The sequence below is a fragment of the Carassius auratus genome, unplaced genomic scaffold (assembly GCF_003368295.1).
Source record: "Carassius auratus strain Wakin unplaced genomic scaffold, ASM336829v1 scaf_tig00012038, whole genome shotgun sequence".
NCBI classification, from domain to species: domain Eukaryota; kingdom Metazoa; phylum Chordata; class Actinopteri; order Cypriniformes; family Cyprinidae; genus Carassius; species Carassius auratus.
In genome coordinates this window covers 85,062-110,567 of record NW_020524255.1, presented here as the reverse complement: position 1 = coordinate 110,567, position 25,506 = coordinate 85,062, and the positions used below count along the sequence as shown (strand labels likewise).

The following is a 25,506-nucleotide window of genomic DNA, read 5'->3' as shown; positions in this document are numbered from 1 at the left end:
CACTACATTTCCCAGAGTCCTCTAGGGTCGCCTTTGCTTTTTGGTCGCGTGTGGTCGCCTCAATTGCCGAGACTCCATTCACTAATGTTTCACCTCTAGTTTTGGTTTCTTCATTCACTTCTGTGGTAGCATCCTTCCCATCATGCATCAGTGCCGTGGGTTTAGAGTGTAGCAGCTCTGCGGTGTCATCTGTGGAACGGTTTGTGAAGGCCTTCATCCTCGTCTTCCTCAACGCGATAAGACGTCTCGGCTTTGTCTGTTTTGGTCTTTCTTTGCTCCTGTAGTGGCGCCCCTCCAGGCAGGAGCAGGTGGTGCTAGACTCGCTCTGTAGTAGCTCTAGTTCGGTGAAACCTTCGTCCGATGGCGATTTGTCAGCGATCTGGCACTCTGATATCTCAGAGACGGCCGTTTCGATATCGTCTAACACGATTGGTTGGTTGGGGCGCACCGAGAGCTTCGTAACGACTAAAGGGTTTCAGATCTCGTTCGGAGGGAAGCTCCTCCCACTCGCCGGCCTATATAACGGACAGAGATCCTGGGGTTCATCACTACCGCCGACAACAGCGGCCATCATCATCATCATCATCATCATGAGGGTGGAGATGGTGAAATTAAAGAGAAAAACAAACAAAACATCCAAAATGAACAAACTCAAGACTCAACTGAAAAAAAAACAGAAATATGACAAAACTTAAGGGATAAAAGTGATTTTTGGAGTCAAAGCTGAACCAAAATGAAATGAGTGAAAAAAAAATTGAAAGGTGAAATTGATTCATCCCTCAGTTTGTGAGAATAAACAAAAATGTATGGGGAAATTTGCAGCATGATGAATAAATGCTTAAAATATGCTACTATCACACTGTTTATAAAATATGAACTTACATATAACATTGCTCATTTTGCCATTAAGCCTTTTCTGTAAATGTGTGGTTAAAGTAAAAATAAATAATTAATTTAATTAATGAATACATAAGGTAAAGTAGAAAAAAAAAGGTTGAAAAAAAGAAGAAAAGAAGAAAATGCATTTTTTTAAAAATAAAATAAATGAAAATTAAATGAAAAATTAAAATAAATTAAATAAATTAATATATGTAATAAAATGAACAATAAAAAAATGAAATTACATTTCAATAAATTAATATATATATATAATAAAATAAAGAATAAAATAAAGTTAGAATAAAATAAATGATATAAAAAATAATGCACTCAGTTATATTTAAATAGATAAAAATAGAAGTAATAAAATAAAAAAATTAAATAAGTTAAAAATAAATTAAATGAAAATAAATAAGTAAATAATTATTTAATTAAAAAAAACTGAATTGTTATTGGTCATTCAGCGTATTAAAATATTAAATACTAAAATCCATTTAAACAGTGGATACATAAATATTTACTGAACAAATATTGAGACCACATAGCTGTGATACAAACTGAATCATGATAAATTAGACCCGTTTAAATATTCAAATGGAAAAAAAAAAAAATAATCTGACAGCTCATATATTCCAAAATAAAGGTCCTACTGTAACATAATAAAATCTTAATAGTGCTAAAACAATTTAATTTCCATCCCAAAACAAAACCTGCAGCTTGTTTCTAGTGGTGAACACAAGCACATAATCAATTAAACAAATATTTTTAAAACCATAAACAACACAGAGAGGGCTTTCTAAGACAACAACAAAATATAAGAGATTTTAAAGACAGAGGTCTGTTTCTTACGACGGCAGCGCGTCCTTGAGCTTCATCCGGGACACGTCGTCATACAGAGCCACGGACAGCACCTCCTCCATGGGACAGATGAGACCGTACTCCTCACAGCCGTTCTCGATCACCAGCGGGTCAGATTTGTGCGGGTCAAACATGATGTTGTTGGGTGTTATAATCATCACTCCTCCCACGACTCCCTGCAGAGATCACGGAGACCTCAGTTAAAGCTGAAGTGTGTCTTTTCTGCTTCGTGGAAATCGCTATAATGATCCCATCAGTGTTGGGGGTAATGCATTACAAGTAACGCAAGTCAAGTAATCAGATTACTTTTTTCAAGTAACGAGTAATGCAATGCATTACTTTTAAATTCACAAGAAAATATCGGAGCTACTATTTTCAAATAAGTACCAGAAGTTGCAAGAGGCTTATTAATTTCACTTTTGGTGTCAAAGGGCCTTTACAGTTGGCAAAAATGTAACTTCAGACCAAAAAGTAACAAAGTAACGTAATGCACTGCTTTCCATAAAAGTAACTACGTAATGCAATTAGTTACTTTTTTATGGAGTGATGCAATAATGTAATGCACTTCTTTTAAAAGAAACTTTCAGCAACACTGTATCCTAGAAAAGGCAAAAGACCTGTTATAAATAGCGGTTCACTTCAGTAAATCTCACCCACAATTTAACTAAAACCACATGAACTGACAATTATTTATTTATTTATTTATTTATTTTATTTTTTGTTGTTGTTATTATTATTATTTTTAAATAATTTAAAGAGCTAGGAATATCAGCTGTAGCAAAAAAAGTGACTAGATTTGGTTTTCGGCCATTGAAAAACAATTTGCGCAGCAAAATTTGCTTATGGAGCCGCATTGAAATCCCTGTATTTCATGAAATGACCTATATAGGGCTTTAAAAATAGAGATGGCAAACGAAAAGTTTGTCAAGAACCAAAATCTAAATGGATATTGCGATATCTTTAATACTTCTTGAGTAACAGGTTCGCAAACTTTCCAAAAAAGAACATTTTTTGCACTCAGATGGGTATGTTCTAGGAAATTGTTTTGATAGAGGGAAACGAGATACGTTTCTGTTTTCAACATAATTTTTTCATCAAACTTTCCTCTTTAAAAAAAGTATCATCTGTTTTCCAAGTGACCCACATTTGGTTTTCGACCGCTGAAAATGTGGATTATTTCCTCTGTAACTGAATCATACAGGCCTTAAAAGAAATACTTGTTAAGAACCATCATCTAAAAAGGTATTAAATCATCTTTAATACCTCTCAAGTAACAGACATGCAAACATTAGACAATAAACTTAAGCGCTTATGTGCTTTTTCTTGATTTGTGAATGGTCTCCACTGGCGTATAATGCAACAAGGATTGCCAAAGTCATCATATGCGACTAAAATGCTCTTATTTTGTAGTTAACACACGAAAAATAGTACTTTAGTAGATAAACTTAAGTGTGCTATTTTGAACTAAAATGAGCTTTTAACATACTATCTTAAGTATTTGGTTACCTCTTGTAGTACACTTGAATCACTAGTGTAAGAAAGATGGGTTCAAGTGGTAATTAAATACATTATTTAAATACAAAGACAGTATGTTAAAAGTACATTTTAGTTTATATTCAAGGAGTCCCAAAATAGCACACTTAAGTACACTTAGTTGATTTTAAGAAGTACTAAAGAATCATTATGGAAGTGTTTTTTTTTAAAGCTGGTTATACATCTGTGACGCTTAATACTTTGGCTTTCATCTCTATTTATGTTTGTCTTTCTTCAGGAAAAATGAGATTGAGTCGTGTAAGTTTGTGAAATGTGGCGTGAGCGAATGTAAGGCTCACCATGCCATCGGTGAAGAACTTGCAGCTCATCTTAAGGAACTTGACGGTGGCCGGACTCTCGTCTTCAGAGAGAGGAGACGTGTCTCTCCGCACGAACCGTCCAGATCTGCGGCTCGATTCGCTGTCCTGTCAGACCGAGAGATATCAGGGATCCACTAGTGCTGTCTGAAACTCATTCCTCATTCATGACTCTTATCATCACTGCATTAGTCAACAATACAGCAGAGCAAATCCACCACTCAGATGAAGTATACCGGAGATTTGAGCTCTTTAATAGAGCTCCACCAGTCATTTTTACTATCTTTACTGATTTTTTGTGCTTTATTAGAAGCTTGAGGGCTTTTATGAAACTGGGTTCGGAGGAAACTGTAGGAGGTTTGTGGTCAGATGAAAAAGAATGGTTTTAAAATAAAAACAATCACAAAATAAAACAATTGATTTCAGAAAAACTGTGTGAATTTATTGAACTTTTTTGAGATATTAACTTAAAATCTCTGGAGGACTTCAAGAAATAAATTTTCTTACCATGCTTAATCGACACGCTATATGTAAACTATATTCTTTGTTGTTTTCTCCTGTCAAAATAATTGGGTTCATTTAGAATTATTCATATTTTCGAACAAGCAGAAGATATGCCGGTTTCTCAGGTAGTGGGCGGAGCTAATGCGCAAATGGCAATTTCATTGGCTGGCGCTGATATATTACCGTCCCTGTTTTGATTTTTGCAAATCAGTTTGACCGAACGCAGACAACGTGATTAATATTCATGAACCAGCAGCTCATCAATCCATAGTGCATTCTATATTGTTAGTAGGGTAATAGAATTAGTAGTATTATCTTTTAATAATAATTATTATGATCTATTACTATTTTTTTTTTTTACAGAAACCCTCAATGAACAAAAATATCTTAAGCATCACCACCAGTCTTCAGTTCAGATAAATGACGAATATACATTCATTTCAAATTCATTTTTACATAAAGGCATTGTGCTAGAAATATTACAATTATTTTGTAAAATGTATGTGATACTGCTACTACTGTTAATTAAAAATTAATTACACAATATTTCTTCCATGTTTTAATATTAATAGCAAATCCCTTTTATTTACCAAAAAATAAAATGTGTTTAAATTTCATAAATTAAAAGAAATTAAATTTGGGTGAAACCTGTTTACTGTTTTTCATAATTATATAACAACTTGTAGAAAAACTTTAAACACAATTGTAAATAAGTATAAAGAATGGCATTGGTTTTATTTTTAGTGATAAAAAGTTATCTTTTTTTTAAATTAGAATATATTTGTGTTTTGCCTTGGTACCGAAATTGGTACCGAGAACCGAGGATTTTCACTGGTATCGGTACTAATACTGAAATTTTGGTACCGTGACAACACTACTGAGTACCATTGAGGATACTACGATATGTTTTTCTTTTTTTATGTTTTTATCAGTATTTTTACATTTTAGTAATTTTTTGATTGTAATTTTTATCTATTTTATTTTAGTTTCATGAAATGGAGCCGAAAAAAAAATTACATGCTAAAAAATAAACTTAAATGAAAACTAAAAATGCAAAAATTCTAATAGATTTGTTTTACAAATAAATAAAAATGAAAAAAGCCACAAACTAAACCTCAAATCAAAATTAAAACTTAAAATAAAAAAAGTGTACATTTTAGAACATCGAGTTAAATTAACTGAAAATGAGATATTTCAAATTAAGCTAAGAAATATATCCCCCCCCAGAATTTTTCGTCTAACGATTGCGAATAATTTTTCATAAGAATGTGTATTTAAAATATTTTTCACAAATCAAGTCATATATCACAAGAAAGCTCTCATTCTCAGGAATCTGACGATGTAGATCATTTTATTATATTATTGTGTGATAATCACAGATCGAATGATCTTCAACAGAATCGCGATGTAAAATTTCCCACCTAATTGCTAATTATTATTTATCCATCTTAGCACCACTTCAGTCAGCCGCAAACAGCCAAACATACTTAATAATACATATTTATATGTATTACATATTTAATAATTTAAAGCAGTTTGTTAGTTTGCAGATCTATACTATTTCAAACTTCAGTTTATACAAATAAAATAAAAAAGCGCCTTGTTTTTTTCCCTATTTATTATAACACAGACAGCATATATTGTCATTTTTATCAATTTCAACAGTGTTTTATGTAATTTCAAAGGGTTTCCTTTAAAATTATACCAAATTTCGGTGTTTACACCATTGCAGGAAAGAATGGGAAGCTTTCTAAATTAGGTAGGAAAATGGAAAACGGAAATCCCAAAAATAGCATTCGAGCGAGTATTTGAGAGAGCATCTAACCTTCAGCTCCTTCTCTGTCGACTCGGCCGCTGTCAGATGCTCAGAGGACGGCTCTGATTGGTCCACATCAGGGACGAACAGTTTCTGAGCAGCAAACGAAACGTTAGGCGTCAGGTTTTCCTGAATCACTGATTAAAGCGCAGGAGAGCGCCTCACCTGTCCAGGTACGACGCTGTGAGAGAAGAGACGGTTCAGCTGCACCAGTTTATTGGGAGTGATGTTGAACTTCAGAGCGATGCTGTTCAGAGTGTCCTTCGGTCCGACCTGATCAGAAACATGCATCACACACAAGCAGCTCATAGCGGAGATGAGCAGCGTTTATACAGCGAGACCAACTCACGGTGAACTCCACGGTTCCTGGAGGTTTACTTCTCTCTTTCTTGGTCTGGCTGCAGGATGTACTGTTGTCATCTGAAAGAAGAGATTCGAAACACTCACAGTACAATTACTGCTCGCTGAGAAAAACACTGGATGTAATGTAAATAATGCATTCGTTGTGTAGTGCAGAGAGATTCATTAGTCATAATGGAACTAAGAGTGACAGTTTATGACTTGATATTGTGTTATTTAATTTATATAAGGCCTTCATTTTTTATTTTATGCAATGGTTAATATTCAGAGACCTACATTTTCGGATCAATATCATCACCGATTCACTGATTCAATAAGGCATTTATAAACATAGACTCTTGCTTCGTTTCTAAATGAATCAGACGTTTGAATGAATCGAGTAAATATATGAGTCAGTGACAAAAACAGGGGGTTTATTAAATCATTTAATATTTCTATATTTAAAACATTAATCTTATAACATTGGTTTTATGAGTGTAAATGCATTAATGCCACCTTTGAGCCTCGTTGAACGGTCTGTAAATATTCCTTAATGTCATCTCAGTGCAGTGGTGAACTGTTGATGCTGATTTCATTTGACTGGAGATTATTCTTTATGATTGTAATTAACATTTTTGATAGAAGTTTATGAATAGAATTTTTTGGACACAAAAGATGACAAAAAAATTGTTAAAAGAATTATTAAAAAAATAATTACATAAAAAAATTTGTTACTTTTAGAGGTAAATAAATAACACAGAAAATAATAACAATTTTAAGTAAAATAAATATTAAATATAACAAGAAATAAAAAACATTACATTAAAAAATCTGTTACTTTTAGAGAAAAGAAAATCTTTTTTTAAATAAAATAAACATTAAGTACAACATTCAAATAAGAATATTTTACATTTGAAAAAATCTGTTACTTTAAGAGGTAAATAAAAAAAAACTTTTTATAAATATATTAAATAACAAAAATAAGTATCTTTTATAAAAAATAAAATTAAAACTGAACTTAAAACAAATAAAAAAGACAAAAGCACATAACAAAATTCTAATACTAAAAATGTAAATAAAAACTGAAAACAAAAATACAGCACATAAACTTACTAAAACATTCAATAAATAAATAAAAATGACAGAACAACAACATTAATCAAATTAAAACCTTAAAAACATTATACATTAGCATTAAAAAACTGAAAACTGAAAAATAAAAGCGAATTCAGCATATTAATGAATATTATAATGTAAAATATCACTGGTTCCCATCAACACCAACTGTACAGACGACTATGTTCAGCTTCTGAATAAAGGCTTGTGTAATGAGCAGCTGTTGACTCTGTATGTCAAACATAAAGAACAATACGACTGTTATTCAACACTCAACTTCCTTAAACAGCATGTGACCTTTGACCTTTGTTTGTGTGGTCAGGTTTAAGATCTGAGTTCTTCCTGATCACTCCTGTCTGTTCGACTCGAGAAATAACAGACTCACAGCTCATCTGCTGACAAACGTAATGATAAAATAATAGAACTATATAAATGTTGAATTTAAATCTAAGAAATGTTGCCTTGGCGACTAACTAAATTAAATTAAAATGGAAAATAAATAAGTCAAAAGCACATAACAAAATGCCTAAAATTAAAACTGAAAACATAAAACAAAACTACTGCAAAAACCACTTAAAAAAATAATAATAAATATTATTTTTGAAACATACGAAATGTTATATTTAGGAAAAATATAGATATTAAAATAATAAACTACATATTTTAAACTAATATTAAAAAATATATAAATCAATATAATAAAGTACGTTAATAATAATAATAATAATAATAATAACCATTTAGGATTTAAGTAAAACAATAACACAGTGTGCTAACTACATGTAATGCGACGCTGCGACACGCGATAAAAGGTATGTTTTCTAAATTAAGAAAAGTAAAAATAAATTTAAAAAAATTACATTTTAGATACAGTTTCTATTTCCGAGCTACAAAGTTCAAACTATATGTATATAATATATATACGATATGGACAAAAAAAAAAAACTATCGCAATTTCTTTGATCAATTTCTATTAACTCAAACTGTTAACTCACTGCGAAGCAACAAGCGTATTCCATAAAGATTTACATCAGTCACTCAGTTTGTATATTTAACGATAATTAAAAAGGTTTCTAAAGCGTGCAGCGCCATCTGCTGTTCGAAACTAAGCTGAGAATCGACTCGAGAAAGAATCGCGATGCATTCGAAAAAAAAAAAAAAAAACTAAGATTTGATGCCGAATAATTTCTTTATTCGCAATGCATCGAATTATTTTCCTATCCTAGTTAGTACACATTAGAAATTCACTAATTACTAATTTACTAATATTTATTATTATTATTATTATAATAAAAAATATTTTTTATTTGTAATTTCTTCTAGTTAAAATGTTAATCTATGTAGCTTTTATTATGATGGATATCCGTAACATTAGCTTCTCTTCTGTTGAGCTTCTAATTATTATAAAGATTATCGTATGTTGTGTTCCCAAATGCAATTTAATTCAACCTCTTGCCTTTGTGATTTAATAATGAAGTCCTGTCGTGATTTGGGTTTTCAAAACTACACTTGAATTTAGAAATTAAAGAGCTTCCGGCCAAAAATAATTTTAGCCCTACTTCGTATATATTGTCTGAATGTTTACTTGATCCGTCAGGTTGTCTGCTTTCCGCATTTCTCTCCTGAGATCGACCAATAGGAGCAAGCCTCACCTATGACTGGCGTCTTGGATTCCAAATCTGATTGGCTTTGCTCAGCATCTGCCTTCTCTGATTGGCTCTCCTTCGGTTGCCGCTTCTTCTTCAGCCTGCGATCCAGAAAACAAACATACAACATTATCAGCACCAACTAGGTCAAAACAATATCAAATCAAATAAAAAAAATCTCAAATCCAATAAAAAAAAAATCCAAATCCTTCCACGGATTCTTGACGCTTGTCCTCTGCGGAGTGAATCTGTGCCAGATACAGAGAAACTGCAGTGGCCAGAGCCAAGATGGCCGAACAGGGCACGCATTTAACCGCAGACTCTCTTTACTGAATTCATTATATTATGAAATACAGATCTTTTTTAATGATTTTTCAGGAGAAATATGGCATGTCATGTTTTTAAGGTACAGTTAACAGATGGACAGAGAAAGAGCGAGAGGAAAACTGGAGAAGAGGATTGTCTAATGGTGTTTGATGGCGAGGGGAAGCCGATCGATCAGACTGGAGACACACACTCGAAGCTGAAGCCGCAGGAAATACTGCTGCAGTCACACACACACACACACACACACACACACACACACACACACACACACACACTCCTCTGCCAAGCTCACATCCTGACAGGAAACAGTTCATAACAGCATGTGATCCAGAGAAAGACATCATCTTAAAATCTGAAGAATTCTTAAGGATTTTAATACTAAAAAGTGCTGTATTATAATAGTATAGTTAGTTTTATTCATATATGGAATGAGCTTTTAAATTTTATATATTTTTTAAAGTTTATTTTAAATTTATTGTACATCATGTCTCATGTACATGTATTATTTATATACAATTTTAATATTTATTTATATTCTGTAATCTTAATGCTGCTTACATCTAATTTTAGTTATTTTCTTAAGTGCCTTTGTGTTTTAAAAACAGTTCTTTTCTTTATATTATAATCTCAAAACATTTAAAAGTGATGTTTAAAATATATATTTATATACTTACTGTATTTATTAATATTTGGAATTAGCTTTTAATTCTGTATTTTTTAAGCTTAGTTTGTTTTAGTAATTTTGTTATGCGCTTTTGTAATTTTTATTATATATATATATAAAATCATTATTATGATAGAAAAAGTCATACAAATAAATTAATAATAATACAATAAATAAATTTTTGACAATAATGATATAAATATGTATAAAATACAAATGTCAAAATTACTAGACGAAAGTCATATTTATGACATTAAAAATGTCACAATTTATATCAAAATTTAACTTTTTATGCTACATGTATGGCTTTATGGCTTTTTATGTCATAATTTAGACTTCTGTAATAATTAAGAAAGTAACAGTAATGGCATAACAAGAGACATTTAGCACTTCAACTCTGGATTTTTTTCTCTTAATTAAAATGTTTTATGTCATTATCATGACTTTCAATTTCATAATTTTTAATTTTTTAATAATTATGAATTAGTATCTCAAACCTGACTTTTCCCTCTTAATTCCTACTTTGTATGCCATAATAACTTTATATCATAATTTAAAACTTTTGTAATTATGAAATAGTATCTCATATTAAATTTATGACATTTTTACATCCTAATTATGACAATGTATCAAAATTTAGATTTTTTTGCTAAATTCTGAATGACTTCAGAACTATGACTCAGCATCTCATAATCTTGACTTATGTCATAATTATTACTCTCTCTTAATTTGGACTTTTCTCAGTTTCGACTTTGTACGCATAATCACGACGTTTCACATAAAAATGTTTCATGTTTGTCATAATCATTAATAAAAATCTCAAAACTAACATTTTTGTCATGATTTTGGCTTAAGAAATAATTAAGACAAAGTATCTCATAAGCGTAACTTTTTATTGTTAGAATCTCAAATTTGTTACTTTTTTCCAACTTTGCTGATATTACGACTTTTTGTATCAAAATGTTGCCTTTTTTGTTACAATTCTGACCTGTGTCATAATCATGACGCCGTATCTCAAAGTTTTGACATTTTTTCTCCGAATTTGGACTTTTTATATCATGATGACGACTTTGTCAATTTACGTCATAATTATGACATAGTATCTCATAATTACGTCTTTTTACGTCATACTCTTTCAAATTATATAATTTTCACACTAGCAACATGATCTACAGCTAAATCGGTGTTAGTTAAAATACCTTCATCCTAAAATATCTTACCATTTTGACCATTTGTCACAATGACACACTATCTCATAATTATGACTTTTTATATCCAAATTTAGTTTTTCCACATCATAATTTTATGTCATAATTATGACTTAGTATCTCATAATGCTGACTTTTCTATCACAACTTCCCTTTTTTAGGTCATAAATATGGCTTATCTTATATTTATCACTTTCTATGTGATAATTATGACTTCTTATGTCAAATTTATATTTATATATTCTTAAGTCAAACATGGTATTTGGTATAAAGTTTTTTATGTCATAGTTATGAACTGCGAAGCATGATTGTGTTTCTTATGTGACAAAAAAGAGCTATTTCAGCAGAATCTGTGCTAGTTAAACTCTTATTCCTGAAACAACATGATTAATTCCTCTTTCCGATCGACCGACACCGTCTGCATTTGGCTCTCACTTCCCATCAAGTGCTTCCGGGGTTACTCCGATCCACCATCATCTCACCTGGCGAAGTATCCAGGCCTTTTCTCAGTCTTCTCCATCACGGCCTTTCTTTCCCTCGTGCAATGTTCCCTGAGTGTTCCTGTCTTCACAAAGACACAAAAAGCGAGGTAAATATCTGCCCCTAAATGTGTGCGCCCTTATATTTAGCCGCAGGTCAATGGGTCACACAGAGGACTGGTGCAATAACCCCAATTTCATCAGCATCAAGGACGAGACACTGTTGATTCAGACTGGATCTAGCCAGGCTGAGCTTGTTTGTTTTTGGGCTGAAGCCACTAGATGACATATCTTTGTTTAAACACTCATCACTGTTCAAAATCAACAAAGCCAGCGTTTGATTTCAGATCAGCAGCTAATATTTGATTACTAACCGAGATCTCAAATCAGGCTGCTTTGATAGACTCTTTGGTTACATTATGATGGGCAAACTGAATGGATAAATTACAAATCACATTTCAGGTCAATAAACAGAAGCCACGTTTAGCACGTTAAACATGCATTTTCACGCGCATGCATGCATGCATATAAAACGACGTCATCACGTTATAGCATATCTGTCATATGCACAACATTGCATGCAAGGTTTTAAAAATGTTGGCAATAAAGACAAAATATGACATAATGCATAACTGTATTTATCGATATACAGGCCAGATAATCTATATTTGTGTTGTATATATATATATATATATATATATATATATACTGCGTGTTTCTAAATCAAAGCACAAAGGCATTCCCAACGCATGTCGGGTTAAAATAAAACTAATACAACACAGATATAAAAACACAAGCATCGGGTTCAGAAGGAATTAACTTACATGCACACGTGAAGAGAAACAAAAACCCACCTAACGTTAAACAAACACTGACGTTAACGTTACATCCCGAGGATCCAGCAGCTTCCTTCACTTCTTCTTCCCTTTCAACAGTCGTCGATCCTGTCAATAATCGGCTTATTCATTTGGTCGATGTGGATGAGAGTGTGTTATTGTTGATAATATAAACACAAACATGCACTCCAAGCTAACAGGCTAAAGCTAAAGCTATTAAAGTCCCTCTACATCGAGATTCAACGCGTATTCCGTTTGTTTCTGGATATCTCGGTAAAACCGACGGCTGTTTTTAAGACTTTGACCCGTTTTATCGAAACTCAATCGGACAAAACGATAGACGTGCGTGTTTGGGTTTGAAAATAGAATTAATTATGTATTATTCGCATATAAATTTAAATGTCGAATTTCTCATAGGTCGAAGTCCTCCCGTGCCACGCCCATTTTCCCGTGTGATTGACAGGAAAAGCGGAAACGCCCCTCCCCCGCTTTAACTCCACATCTATGACGTATTTATTTCGTGTTTTTATTGTTTTATAGTAACTTTTATACATCATATGCATATTTAAAATAGTTTTGTGGATTGTTTTATTGTACATTTTCTATTTAATTTTAAGCACAATAAGCAATTATAAACAAATTATAAAAAAAAAAAAAAATGTCAAAAGACTGTATTTTTGTATATAATAATAATATTTTAAAAAGTTTCTTTGGCAGGAAATCAGCATATTAGAATGATTTCTGAAGATCATGTAACACTAAAGACCTATTCTTTAGGCAGTTGGATTTTAGATCAGAATTCATAACCCTGAAAACTTGTTTTGAAGTATAAATATAACAATACACTAGAGAAACTATAGCTGTTATGTAAGTGATGTTTTGCTCATGTCATAAGCAGCTGTGGCTGTGCTTTCAGGTGTTTTTGTTTTTGGTCTGCAACCTAGAAATGTTCAAAAACCGAATTAATTCTACAACTTTTTATTTTGTTCTATGCAACCTAGAAACTTTTAAAAAGTTCCGATATCTCAGAAGTTTGCCAACTATTTAATTAAAAAATGTTTTATTGTTATGCAGCTTATTTACTGTTTACATATTTAATATTATATTTATATTCATATTTATATTATATTATATATTTTACTTAATATTTATTATTTTAAGTCTACAACCAATAAACATTAAAAAAAGTTTCACTATATTCTTGTTGAAAGGCGGAAAAGTTCCTCAAATACAATTCAATGAATCAAATGAAATACATTTTTAATATATTTATTATCTCTAAATGCATTTACAATTCAAACTCCCACATTACATTATTAGCAATGCTAATTAAACCAATCTTTTGATATGTACAGTTCTATAGCTAGCTTTTCCACATAAAAGCTGTATATTAAGGGCACTTTAATCATTTGCTGTAGTGCAAAACATCCAAACCACACCATTGAACCTGATGAAAGCTGTCAAGAACACCTTGGCTCATTTTACACCCCATAATAAAAAAAAATATATTTTTTCAAACGATTTAAAGTTTGTTCAAAAGCGACATTTTTTTCCTTTACATTTTATTTAGATCTTATTTTTAATTATTTTATTTTACTCCCAAAAATCTAATAGCAGCACTGAGAAACTGTAATGAATGAAATGCAATAAAAACATTACAATGCATCATTTTAATTTCTTAGTGCTGATATCAGATTTTTGTAAATAAAATAAAATATATAAATAATTCCATTACTGTTTTTTTTGCATTGTGAAGTATTATAATATAATATATTATTATAATAAATATTAATATAATTAATTCCAATGCAAAAAATAACAATGGTCTTAAAACTTGATGAGAAATATGATCTAGACATGTTCTACCGTGATCAGTAAACCGCAACTGCATGAGAGTTTGTGTATAACTGAGAACCTTTAAAAGAACCAAATAAATCTCTGTCCAAATCATAAGACTGACATTATTTTATACTGGAATGAAAACTTCTGGTTTTAGATGTTTAAGATGATTTGATGAAACAGAACAGAAAAGATGAGCGTCATAAACATAACTTTAGAATAATTAACATTTGAGCGTCTCAAATACACAAACATCCATCAAAGACACACAACTGAACACAGAACAAACAAAACAAATCATCAGATCATTTATCACCACTAAAACAAAAAAATATATATATATATATATATTATACATGAAATATATAGAAAAGTATGTGTGTGTGTATATATATTACTTTATATAAATGTATTTTTCTATATTTAAAACATATATAAACATAAAAATTAAAGGGATGTAATTTTTTTATATTTTATAATTTTCATTAAATATATAAAACTACTTGTATAATTTTATATATTAAATTAGTTTGTATATAATACACAGAAAGCTATATTTTTTCTTTTTATCTCTCTCTCCCTCTCTCTCTATATATATATACAAACACACACATTTTTTATTTATGTATTACATATATATTTTTTTTTTATTTGATTTTGAACACACACACACACACACACATATATACAGACACACACGCTTTTCCATGTATTACACATATAAAACCTAATAAAATGTATTAAAAATGTATATAAATGCTCATTTTAGAGCAGATTTTGTACTATTTCTTATTGTTTTCTCATTTGATTTTGGGGTGAAAATGACCTGAACATCATTGAGTGTCACAGAAAGATCCCTAAAGATCCCCGACTGGTTCTGTGGTTTGGCAGTGAGTTCAGCGCTGCTCCGCGTGTGTCTCAGTGTCCGTGCATGTCAGCGCCCCCTGGTGGCTGTCCGGCCGCGGCGTTCATGTACTGCCAGCTGAGCGCCGCTAACAGCATAGCGGCCGAGATGTAGACGGGAGAGATGTGGTGCGCTCGGGACGAGAGCGCGGCCGGAGACAGACTCTTCTCTCGGATGAGGCTCAGGATGCGCAGAGTCTTCTCTCGGGACGGATCCGAGGCGGACACTTTCTGCAGGATCTGTGAGGAGAGGATCGGGATTAGCGGAGCACACGGGTTTGAGCTAGGGAGCGTGTTTCTGGACGCACCTCTTGACTGTATTGTGCGATGATGCTCTGGACGGCACCCATGCTTGTGGCCTGCATCATGAGCGTCACGGCCTGACCCTTCCGGATCTTCACCACCCCCTGAAACACCTGAGGATTGTTGTAGCACGCCGACAGAGTCGCTATCGCCATCACCTGGTCGGAGGAGGAACAGCACCATGCTACTGAGATCACAATCACAGTCCAAAGCCACATGTTTTATATGCATGAGTTTTGTACACTTTTTGGACTTGTTTTTATGGTTGAATAATATAACCGTTTGCAGATCTTTCACATGTGTTTCAAATAAAAAAATTAAAATCACGATTAATCGTTTGACCGCACTAAATGACCATCTACAACCATAAAATAATAATTACTGTGTTCATATGCCACATTTCATCTTATTTACTTGCAACGACACAATGTACAACATTCAAACGCATCCATCTTTGTTGTTTTACTATCATACTTTTTATTCATATTGGGAATTTTTTTTTTTTTTTTTTTTTTTTTCTTTTAAATTGAGTTTAAGTTTTAGTTATTTTGTTGTTTTAGTCATTCAATATTTTTTTGTTTAAAAAAGAAATTTGTATTAACTTTTATTTCAGTTTTAGTCGTCACTTCACCTTAAAAAAAAAAACAATCTAAAATCCTGGCTTCATAAATAAAGTAAAATAAGTTGACATTTTTATATTCTAATTTGAATTCATTTTATTTTTGTATTTTTTGTTGTAATTTTATTAAAGTTTTAGTAATGTTGTTGGGCGTTTTGGTCATTTTATTAGTTTTTGTGTTTTTAATGGTTTTAGTTTGAGTAAATTTAGCACTTCAACTTCCTTTTTAAGTGAAATAATATGTTAAAAAAAAAAATTTCTTTTTTAATTTTAATTTCATTTCAAGTTTTAGTAATTTTATTATTAATTAATTTTTTTATACATTTTATTTCATATCTTTTTTTAGTGCTGTCAAACAATTAATCATTATTATCGCACCAAAATAAGTTTTTATCTATATATGTGTGTGTACTGTATATATTAATTATTATATATATATATATATATATATATATATATATATATATATATATATATATATATATATATATATATATATACACACAGTATATATATTGAAATATTTCCATGTACATATTTACATTAACATAATTGATATTATATCTACATATTTTAAATGTATAAACATAACATATTTTTCTTAAATATATACATGCATGTCAGTGTATTTATATATACACAGTAAACGCACATATATTATGTAAACAAAAACGTTTATTTTGGATGCTATTAATCGCGATTAATCGTTTGACTGCACTAATAATTTTAGTACAAAATGAAAATGTTTAATTTCGCCTTCGCAGCTTACTAATACTTTTTATTTATTTATTTATCTTATTTAATCTCTAATAGTTTTTCATTTAAAGGAATGTAAATATTGTTAGTAACTCAAGTTTTAGTGCATGTTTTAATAGAAAAACAACATACAGCAGCAAAAAAAAGAAAGTATCCATGCATTCATCTGTGCGCAATTTCTATATTCCCTTTATTTTTTCTATAATCCGCATGCGCTCACTATTCTCTGTGTGAGACTTGAACACAGTCTGGTGTTTGTAAGCGCCATTAAACCGCACAGAAACAGATGAAGCTTCAGTTTGAGAAATGGATCAGACCTGAGGAATGGCACAGAAGTTGAAGACGCTCTGGTTGCGGAGGCGGGACAGATATTCGATGACGTCTGGGACGTGATGGAGAGCATCGGTCACCAGCAGGTTGAGACAGGACAGAGCAGAGCTCAGGTGCTGAGGACGAGCAAAATCCTCCAGACGGGACGCAAACTGACTCCAGGCCTGCGGCACACAAACAGACATCACATGCACGGACCACAATCCCACCAGCAAAAATGCTACGGTAAAAAACAGATTTGCGGTGATGTTTGTCAGCATCGGCTGCTGGATGAAGAGCAGGGTTAAAGGTTTGTACCTCCTGTGGCCAGAAGGCTCTTCCCTCCTGTTGGTCCTCCAGATAGTCTCTGATGATGTTGGTCTTCTGGAGGAACAGACCCATGGAGTTTGCCAGCTCTGTGTCCCAGCCCACCTCAGCGTCCTCCAGCTGGGACGCCGAAAACAGACGGGACAGTCCGATCCCCACCAGACCCGCCACGTAATGACAGTACTGAGGGAGACACATTTATACACATCCGGACAGATGTTTACAGCAGTGTGTCTCATGCAGAATGCCAGACATGCTTTAAAATAGAATAAGAGCACTTCTGCATCGCTTTGGTGAATTATACGTCTGTAAATCTACACGCAGATGGATAAACATCAAACTAACACGTCAATAATACATCTGTAAAGTTAACCTTGTCCCACTCCTGCATGGATGAAACCTTCTTCTCCAGGAATTCGGACATCCCCACACCCATCCGGTAACAGATGTCTGAAATCACCTCGCGATACTCCTGGCCCAAGTTCCTGAACTCCACCGAAATCTGGAGGAAAGGGGAACGAAAGCGTGTTTTAGAAAAAGTGTATAAAAAGATATTAAAAGCATGACGTGTAAATGCTGCATTTTACAAAAGCTGCAAACAACGACGTTAAGTTCAAGTTACAAGTTACAAGAAAACGTCATATGAAACCGGGGTTTATATCAGAGGTTTGTCTTTTTCATCTCAAATTGAAAATAAATAAATACATAAATATGTCTGATTAAAAAAAAAAAGTAAAAAATTACTGATTACAGAACTGGCTTTACTGACAAGATGCGCATTAATATTGTGCCGATATTTATCATGCATATCTAAAAAAATTTATTACATTAAGAATCACATCTGAGAACAATGACCGTTATATTCAAGAATTTATAATAAATAATGAACAGTTTATAATTCTGGTGTACAAAAACTATATATTTATTATTAAAACAATCGTATTAATGAAATGGAAATTTTAAATTTTAATTTGGAGATAAATTTTGTGTTCAATATAAACATAGTACAGTTGCAAAAAAATCCTAAAAATATGCTTCTTTTATGCAAAATACACATCCTTACATTGTGTTGTGTCGTGATGTTTTAATATGACAACAGAACACATCACATCACATTAAATAACAACACATCACATTACTTTACTGTGATGTGTTGTGTTGTGATGTATTGTTATTTAATGTGATGTGATTTGTTGTTGAGATGTGTTTGATGTGATGTGGTGTTGTGTTGTATTGTGTTGCATTGTGATGTGATGTGTTGAGATGTGATGTGTTGAGATGTGATGTGATGTTTTGTGTTTGATGTGATGTGGTGTTGTGTTGTATTGTATTGTATTGTGTTGCATTGTGATGTGATGTGTTGAGATGTGATGTGTTGAGATGTGCTGTGATGTGTTTGATGTGATGTGATGTGGTGTTGTGTTTTGTTTGATGTGATGTGATGTGTTGTATTGTGATTTGTTGTGTGGTGATGTGTTGTGATTTAATGTGATGTGTTTGATGTGATGTTTTGTGTTTTGATGTGTTGTTGTGTGATTTGTTGTGTGGTGATATGTTGTGATTTGATGTCATGTGTTGCATTGTGATGTGATGTGCTGTTGAGATGTGTTTGATGTGATGTGGTGTTGTGTTGTACTGTGTTGCATTGTGATGTGATGTGTTGAGATGTGATGTGTTGAGATGTGATGTGATGTTTTGTGTTTGATGTGATGTGATGTGGTGTTGTGTTGTGATGTGTTATATTGTGATTTGTTGTGTGATGATGTGATGCAATGTGTTCTGATGTGTTTTATTGTGACGTGTTTGATGTGTTGTGTTGTGATGTGTTCTGATGTGATGTTGTGTGTTGTATTGTGTTGCATTGTGATGTGATGTGTTGAGATGTGATGTGTTGAGATGTGATGTGATGTTTTGTGTTTGATGTGATGTGATGTGGTGTTGTGTTGTGATGTGTTATATTGTGATTTGTTGTGTGATGATGTGATGCAATGTGTTCTGATGTGTTTTATTGTGACGTGTTTGATGTGTTGTGTTGTGATGTGTTCTGATGTGATGTTGTGTGTTGTATTGTGTTGCATTGTGATGTGATGTGTTGCTGAGATGTGTTTGATGTGATGTGATGTTGTGTTTTGTTTGATGTGATGTGATTTGTTGTGTGGTGATGGGTTGTGATTTAATGTGATGTGTTCTGATGTGATGTTTTGTGTTGTATTGTGTTGCATTGTGATGTGATGTGTTTGATGTGATGTTTTGTGTTGTAATGTGTTGTTGTGTGATTTGTTGTGTGGTGATATGTTGTGATTTGATGTCATGTGTTGCATTGTGATGTGATGTTGAGATGTGTTTGATGTGATGTGATGTGGTGTTGTGTTGTGTTGTTTTGGGTTGCATTGTGATGTGATGTGTTGTCAAGATGTGATGTGATGTTTTGTGTTGTGATGTACTGCTATGTGTTTGATGTGATGTGGTGATGTGATGCAATGTGTTCTGATGTGTTGTATTGTGACGTGTTTGATGTGTTGTTGTGTTGTGATCGGATGTGATGTGTTTGATGTCATGTGTTGTGTTGTGATGTGTTGTTTTGTGATTTGTTGTGTGGTGATGTGTTGTGATTTAATGCAATGTGTTCTGATGTGTTGTGATGTATTGTTATGTAATGTGATGTGATGTTTTGTGTTGTAATGTGCTGTTGTTATGTGTTTGATGTGATGTGATGTTGCATTGTGTTGTTTTGGGTTGCATTGTGATGTGATGTGTTGTCAAGATGTAATGTGATGTTTTGTGTTGTCTTGTACTGTTATGTGTTTGATGTGATGTGATGTGGTGTTGTGATGTGTTGTATTGTGATTTGTTGTGTGGTGATGTGTTGTGATTTAATGTGATGTGTTGTGATGTGATGTTTGTGTTGTATTGTGTTGCATTGTGATTTGTTGTTGAGATGTGATGTTGTATTTTGTTTGATGTGATGTGTTGTTTTGTGATGTAATGTGACGTGTTTGATGTGATGTTATGTTATGTGTTGTGATCTGTTGTGATGGATTACCGTGGGGAAATCCTCCAGCACCTGCCGGTCTTTCTCTCTGCTCTCGCTGAAGCTCCACTCCGGCTGATAGAGGAACGTGTGGAAGTCCTGCAGCAATGGGACCTTCTTCTCCAGCGGGATGCTCATGTCATCCTCCACTGTGTCCAGAGCTCGCAGAACCAGGTAGAAAATACACACCGCATGCCTGAGTGAGAGATTTAACACCAATGAAGATCTGCAGTACATTTCTAAACACCACAAACAGCATCTATACTGAGCAGCTGATATAAATACCACACAGCAGGTCCAGAAACATATCACACATGACACAACGAACGCCTAACATGTTTTACTTTAATATTATCTTACAAATATGAAGTGTGCACAACTTTTAGAAAGATAAATGCTAAATAGCAGATTTCTATTGTTCACAAGTATAAATTGTAATATAATTTATATAAAGCATATATGTATATATATATATATATATATACGATCTTCTTTTATAAAATATATTGCATTATGCAATATATGTATGCTTCTGAATGTATATTGGCCTATCCAAAATTCCAGATATCTTACAGAAATTAGATTTCTTCCATATTTCTACAGAAATTTGCTGTTTTACACTTTTATTATCATATATAATATACTGCACACACACACATAAACATACATGAATCTATAATATATATATATAAATGCATGCAAAATCTCAGATTTATTACTATTATAAAAGTTATAAATTAGAAACAATAGAAATCTGCTGTTTTGCACATATACACAAACATAAATTGTATAGATTTCAGTGTGTAGGCTACTTAGAAAATGCATGCAGGTTTGTTTTATGTGCATGATTAATAGGCCTAGATTAGCATATTGCAAAAAGACTGCAAAAATGCATAGAAGTTCCTCACTCGAGCAACTTCTTAAGAAGACACATGCTCCTCAAGGTCATTTATATATATAACCACAAACATTGCAAACAAGTAAATGCGTGCACATATGTTTCTAAAGCGGTTGTTTGGTGACGCCTCTCCCGCGGATCTTACCGTAGCTCTCCGTCCAGGGCCTGGATCACCGCCGCGAAGCTCCGGCTGGTCTGGTTCAGATACGCGTAGCAGGTCCGCAGGGTTTCGCTCATGGAGTCCTGGCAGGAGAAGCACACAAAGGAGGGGTGTCGGTGAGTCCGGAGCGGGTGAGAAGCACGGGTCACCAGCCGCCCTTCCTGCGCACTGCGCCGCCCGCCGGAGAGCACCGAGCGCAGCGACAACGAGCGCTTGATCACGGAGAACGGCGCTGCGCTCTTACCGCCGACCACAGCCATGAGCGAACGAGCTCCTGCAGCTCCTGCTTCTGTTTACAAGCAGTGCACAACTTTCCAACTTCAGTTAAACTCTAAGTAAAGCCATTCGCCAGAGAGGAAGTGAAACCGAGCGTCAGAAGGACGCGTTTTTAAAGCACGCCTATATGTAATCTGATATGTAAACAGACTATAAGAGCGTTTCACCTCATATTGAGGTTTACGCATATTAATTATCCTCCCCGCTATTAGCAATAAAGCACGCGCATGTTTTCAGAGCGCGCAGTTCGCCAAGTCCGCACTTCTGGACACACCTACTCAAACACTCTTCCACACTTTAAAAAAAACAGAAAAGTGATCCTCGTAACTGTGTATGCGACATATGTGGGGACCGAAACTTGAAAATAAAATAATAATTAGAATAATAATTATAAAAAATTATTAAAACTCATCTGGACCAAAATATATTTTTTTTAAACTGAGACTTTTAACTGAGAACAATATTTGGGTAAAAAAAAAAAAAAAGAAATCTAAATGATTCGCTTTTAAAGTTGTTCAAATGAAGTTCTTAGCAATGCGTATTACTAATAAAAATTAAGTTTTGATAAATTTACGGTACACTGTAAAAAATTATTGTGATCTTAACAGTAAAAGACTGTAAAAATGCTACAGTAAAAACCTGTTAATTGGTTATCAGTAAGTTTCCATACTATATGGTGAATAACTGTAATTACATGAAATGTAATTGTACAGTAAAATTACGTTAAAATTACATTTTTTGGAAGTGAAAAAGAAAAAATCATTGTTGAATTTACAGTGAAAAACAGTAAATTGGATCTCCCAGAATTCCCTGCATGACACTTCATATTTTATGTTTTTTTATTGAAATAATTATGTTTCTTCTTAGTGTCCACATGTACAGCTTAAAAAAAAAAAAAAAGACGACATAAAGTGGAACTTAGTCATTTTCCAAAACCGCTAAGCAAATATATTCAGTTTCAGAGACGTCGTTGCTGCTGCTGCTCTCGTTCAGTTTCAGCCTCGGGATCTGATTCTGGATCATAAATAAACGGCTGAATCTGACTGTTAGCCGTGGTTTGTTTTGGATGTTTTTTTCCCTCAAGGTAATGTCACAGCTTCCAAACGCTCTCAACGCAAAATCCTACTGGCGCTCGTGATTCTTTAGCTCCGCCCACACGTCACGCCTCCAGCCGCTCGTGTTTTTCCGGGAAAAATCGGTACAGACTATCTTTCTCTTATGAATATAATAAAACTAAAGACTTTTTTGGAGTTATGAAGGATGCAGTACTACTCTATAGGTACTCAAGATTAACAGGAGATTGAGTGAAAACGAGCATTTCACCCCCCCCCCCCCTTTAATGAAATTCTGTATTTTGTTGTAAATTTAAGTCTGTAAAACCTAAAATGTTGCTACCATATTTTTAACAGTAAAGTTCTGGCAACCACACCTGCCAGTATTTTACCGTAATTTTCACAGATTTTTTTTTTTATAGTAAAATTTACAGTAATTTTAGGAAATGTACAAAAAATATTCATGGAACATGCTCTTTACTTAAGATCCTAATGATTAAAAAAAAAAAAATCATAATTATGACCCATGCAATTGTTGTATTGTTGGCTATTTCTACAAATATATCTGTGTATAATAATAAATAAAAAATTTAAAAAGTAGATTTTTATTGACATTGACACATGGAATGTTCTCATACTTAACTACAAATTTCACATGTGTCCAATCCTATGGCTAGTAGTGCATAGGCATATATTAAAATGAGTATAAATTGCATTTATACAAACTAATATACAGGTAGGTATTCTTTGCATGCACCATGCAAATCTCTTATATTAATAAGAGATCTATATATCTATCTAATGTCAGTGTGGATGTGGATTAGCTGTCAAACACCCTGTCTCACCCTCCAGTCCTCAAAGCTCATTATATAAGACGAATCCTGGCTCTCCAAACCAGGATTAAATCAAATCCATCTGATGGTGACACGTTTATGCACTGCTTGCTGGAAAAGCATAATAATGTGACATCTTCAGCACTGCAGCTGATGCAATTAAAGTTTCATGTCTGCTTAATCTTCTTTAAATGTAATGATTTTAATGCTCAGTAATAAATAAACCTGACGTGCATAATGACAGATAAATGCAAAACATGTATTGTGCATGGACATGCATGCACAGGGAATGAATATTAGAGATGAATGCTTAAAATGCATTTACTTACATAATCCAATTTAGGCATTACGGAACGACAGCCTCCTAATTTGTATTTAAAGAGGTTGATTATTTCTTCCGGGTGTCCTAGGGACTTGAGGATGTCCATTTTCGCCCGTGTGTTTATGAGGACGCTTTTCTTAACAGGTGAGCAGAGATTCTCGCGCTGCTATTTCCATTCAAACTCTCTAGAGATCCAGGACAGCATCAGCTAACAGCGCAGCTACCATCCCTCACTCACACGATCGACTGACTCTTCTGATTGGCTGAGGCGTCATGGGCTTAGAGTGCATCGGCCAATGAGAAGCGAGAGCGTCTGGTGTGATGGCCCGCCCAGTAGCCAGTAGGATGGACGCAGAGCTCATGCGAGGCGCTGATTGGCCAGGCTGATGATGACGTTGAGAGACACCGGGATGGTGTGTACAAAGAAATGAGATTCACCTCAGATTGCGAATTAGAGTTGAAGCATAACGATTATTAACTTCATTACTTATAAGACCAATATGGTTTTATATAATATAAAACCACTGTAATTTAACATTATTTGTGTGAATTATATATCTGACACTGGAGCACAAAATCAGTCATAAGTAGCATTTGTAGCAATAGCCAACAATACATTGTAAGTGTCAAAATGATATATATTTTTTATTATGCCAAAAATCACTAGGAAATTAAGGAAAGGTCATGTTCCATGAAGGTATTTAGTAAATTTCCTACCGTGAATAAACACTTTTTTTTTTTAATTAGTAAAATGCATTGCTAAGAACTTCATTTGAACAATTTTGAAGACGATTCTTTTCAATATTCAGATTCTTTTTTTTTTACTACCTCAGATTTTCAAATAGTTGCATCTCAGACAAATATTGTCGTCCTAACACATCAATTGAAAGCTTATTTATAGGGCTATTTAAAAAGAAAAAGACCAGTATGACTGGTTTTGTGGTCCAGGGTGACATTTTGAAAGTGAAAGTGACATGACATTCAGCCATACTGAACCCATACTCAGAATTCATGCTCTGCTTTTAACCCATCCAAAGTGCACACACACCTGGAGCAGTGGGCAGCCATTTATGCTGCGGCGCCCGGGGAGCAGTTGGGGGTTCAGTGCCTTGCTCAAGGACACCTAAGTCGTGGTATTGAAGGTGGAGAGGGAACTGTACGTGCACTCCCCCCACCCACAATTCCTGCCGGCCCGAGACTCAAAGTTACAACCTTTCGATTGGGTGTCCGACTCTCTAACCATTAGGCCACAACTTCCCTATTGCAATTTGCATTTTAGTAGCCTACAATGTAAATGTAAAGGGATTCAAGAATACATTGTTAGCCTACAGTAATAGTAGTAATAGTGATAATACT

General features: G+C 33.5%; 1 protein-coding gene and 1 pseudogene across 2 annotated transcripts; both read right to left on the bottom strand.

Moving 5' to 3' along the window:
- Positions 1 to 93: 93 nt before the first annotated feature.
- On the bottom strand, positions 94 to 12,967 carry LOC113073348 (nuclear receptor coactivator 7-like; annotated as a pseudogene).
- A 1,865-nt stretch (positions 12,968 to 14,832) lies between these two features.
- Positions 14,833 to 24,372, bottom strand: LOC113073347 (squalene synthase-like). 2 transcript variants are annotated; one of them, XM_026246272.1, is made up of 8 exons: positions 24,158 to 24,372; positions 21,653 to 21,750; positions 20,622 to 20,805; positions 17,952 to 18,080; positions 17,570 to 17,761; positions 17,260 to 17,436; positions 15,573 to 15,725; positions 14,833 to 15,504 (listed from the first exon to the last, which is right to left on the bottom strand). In XM_026246272.1, exons 1-8 carry the CDS (start codon positions 24,254 to 24,256, stop codon positions 15,280 to 15,282), a joined length of 1,257 nt encoding a protein of 418 aa, XP_026102057.1. In that variant the 5' UTR covers positions 24,257 to 24,372; the 3' UTR covers positions 14,833 to 15,279. The 2 variants fall into 2 exon arrangements, with proteins under 2 accessions (XP_026102057.1, XP_026102056.1); XM_026246271.1 differs by lacking the exon at positions 24,158 to 24,372 and having other exon boundaries at positions 21,653 to 22,217.
- Between the last annotated feature and the right edge of the window lie 1,134 nt (positions 24,373 to 25,506).

Bases quoted from the DNA above. Each gene is read 5' to 3' on its own strand.
- LOC113073347 (XM_026246271.1), bottom strand. From the start codon at position 21,927: ATGGCTGTGGTCGGCGGTAAGAGCGCAGCGCCGTTCTCCGTGATCAAG. The intron at 20,806-21,652 runs GTAAGATCCGCG...TCTCTCACTCAG, and splicing joins GCCCTGGACGGAGAGCTACG to GCATGCGGTGTGTATTTTCT. The intron at 15,505-15,572 runs GTGCGTCCAGAA...CTCTCCTCACAG, and splicing joins TCGCACAATACAGTCAAGAG to ATCCTGCAGAAAGTGTCCGC.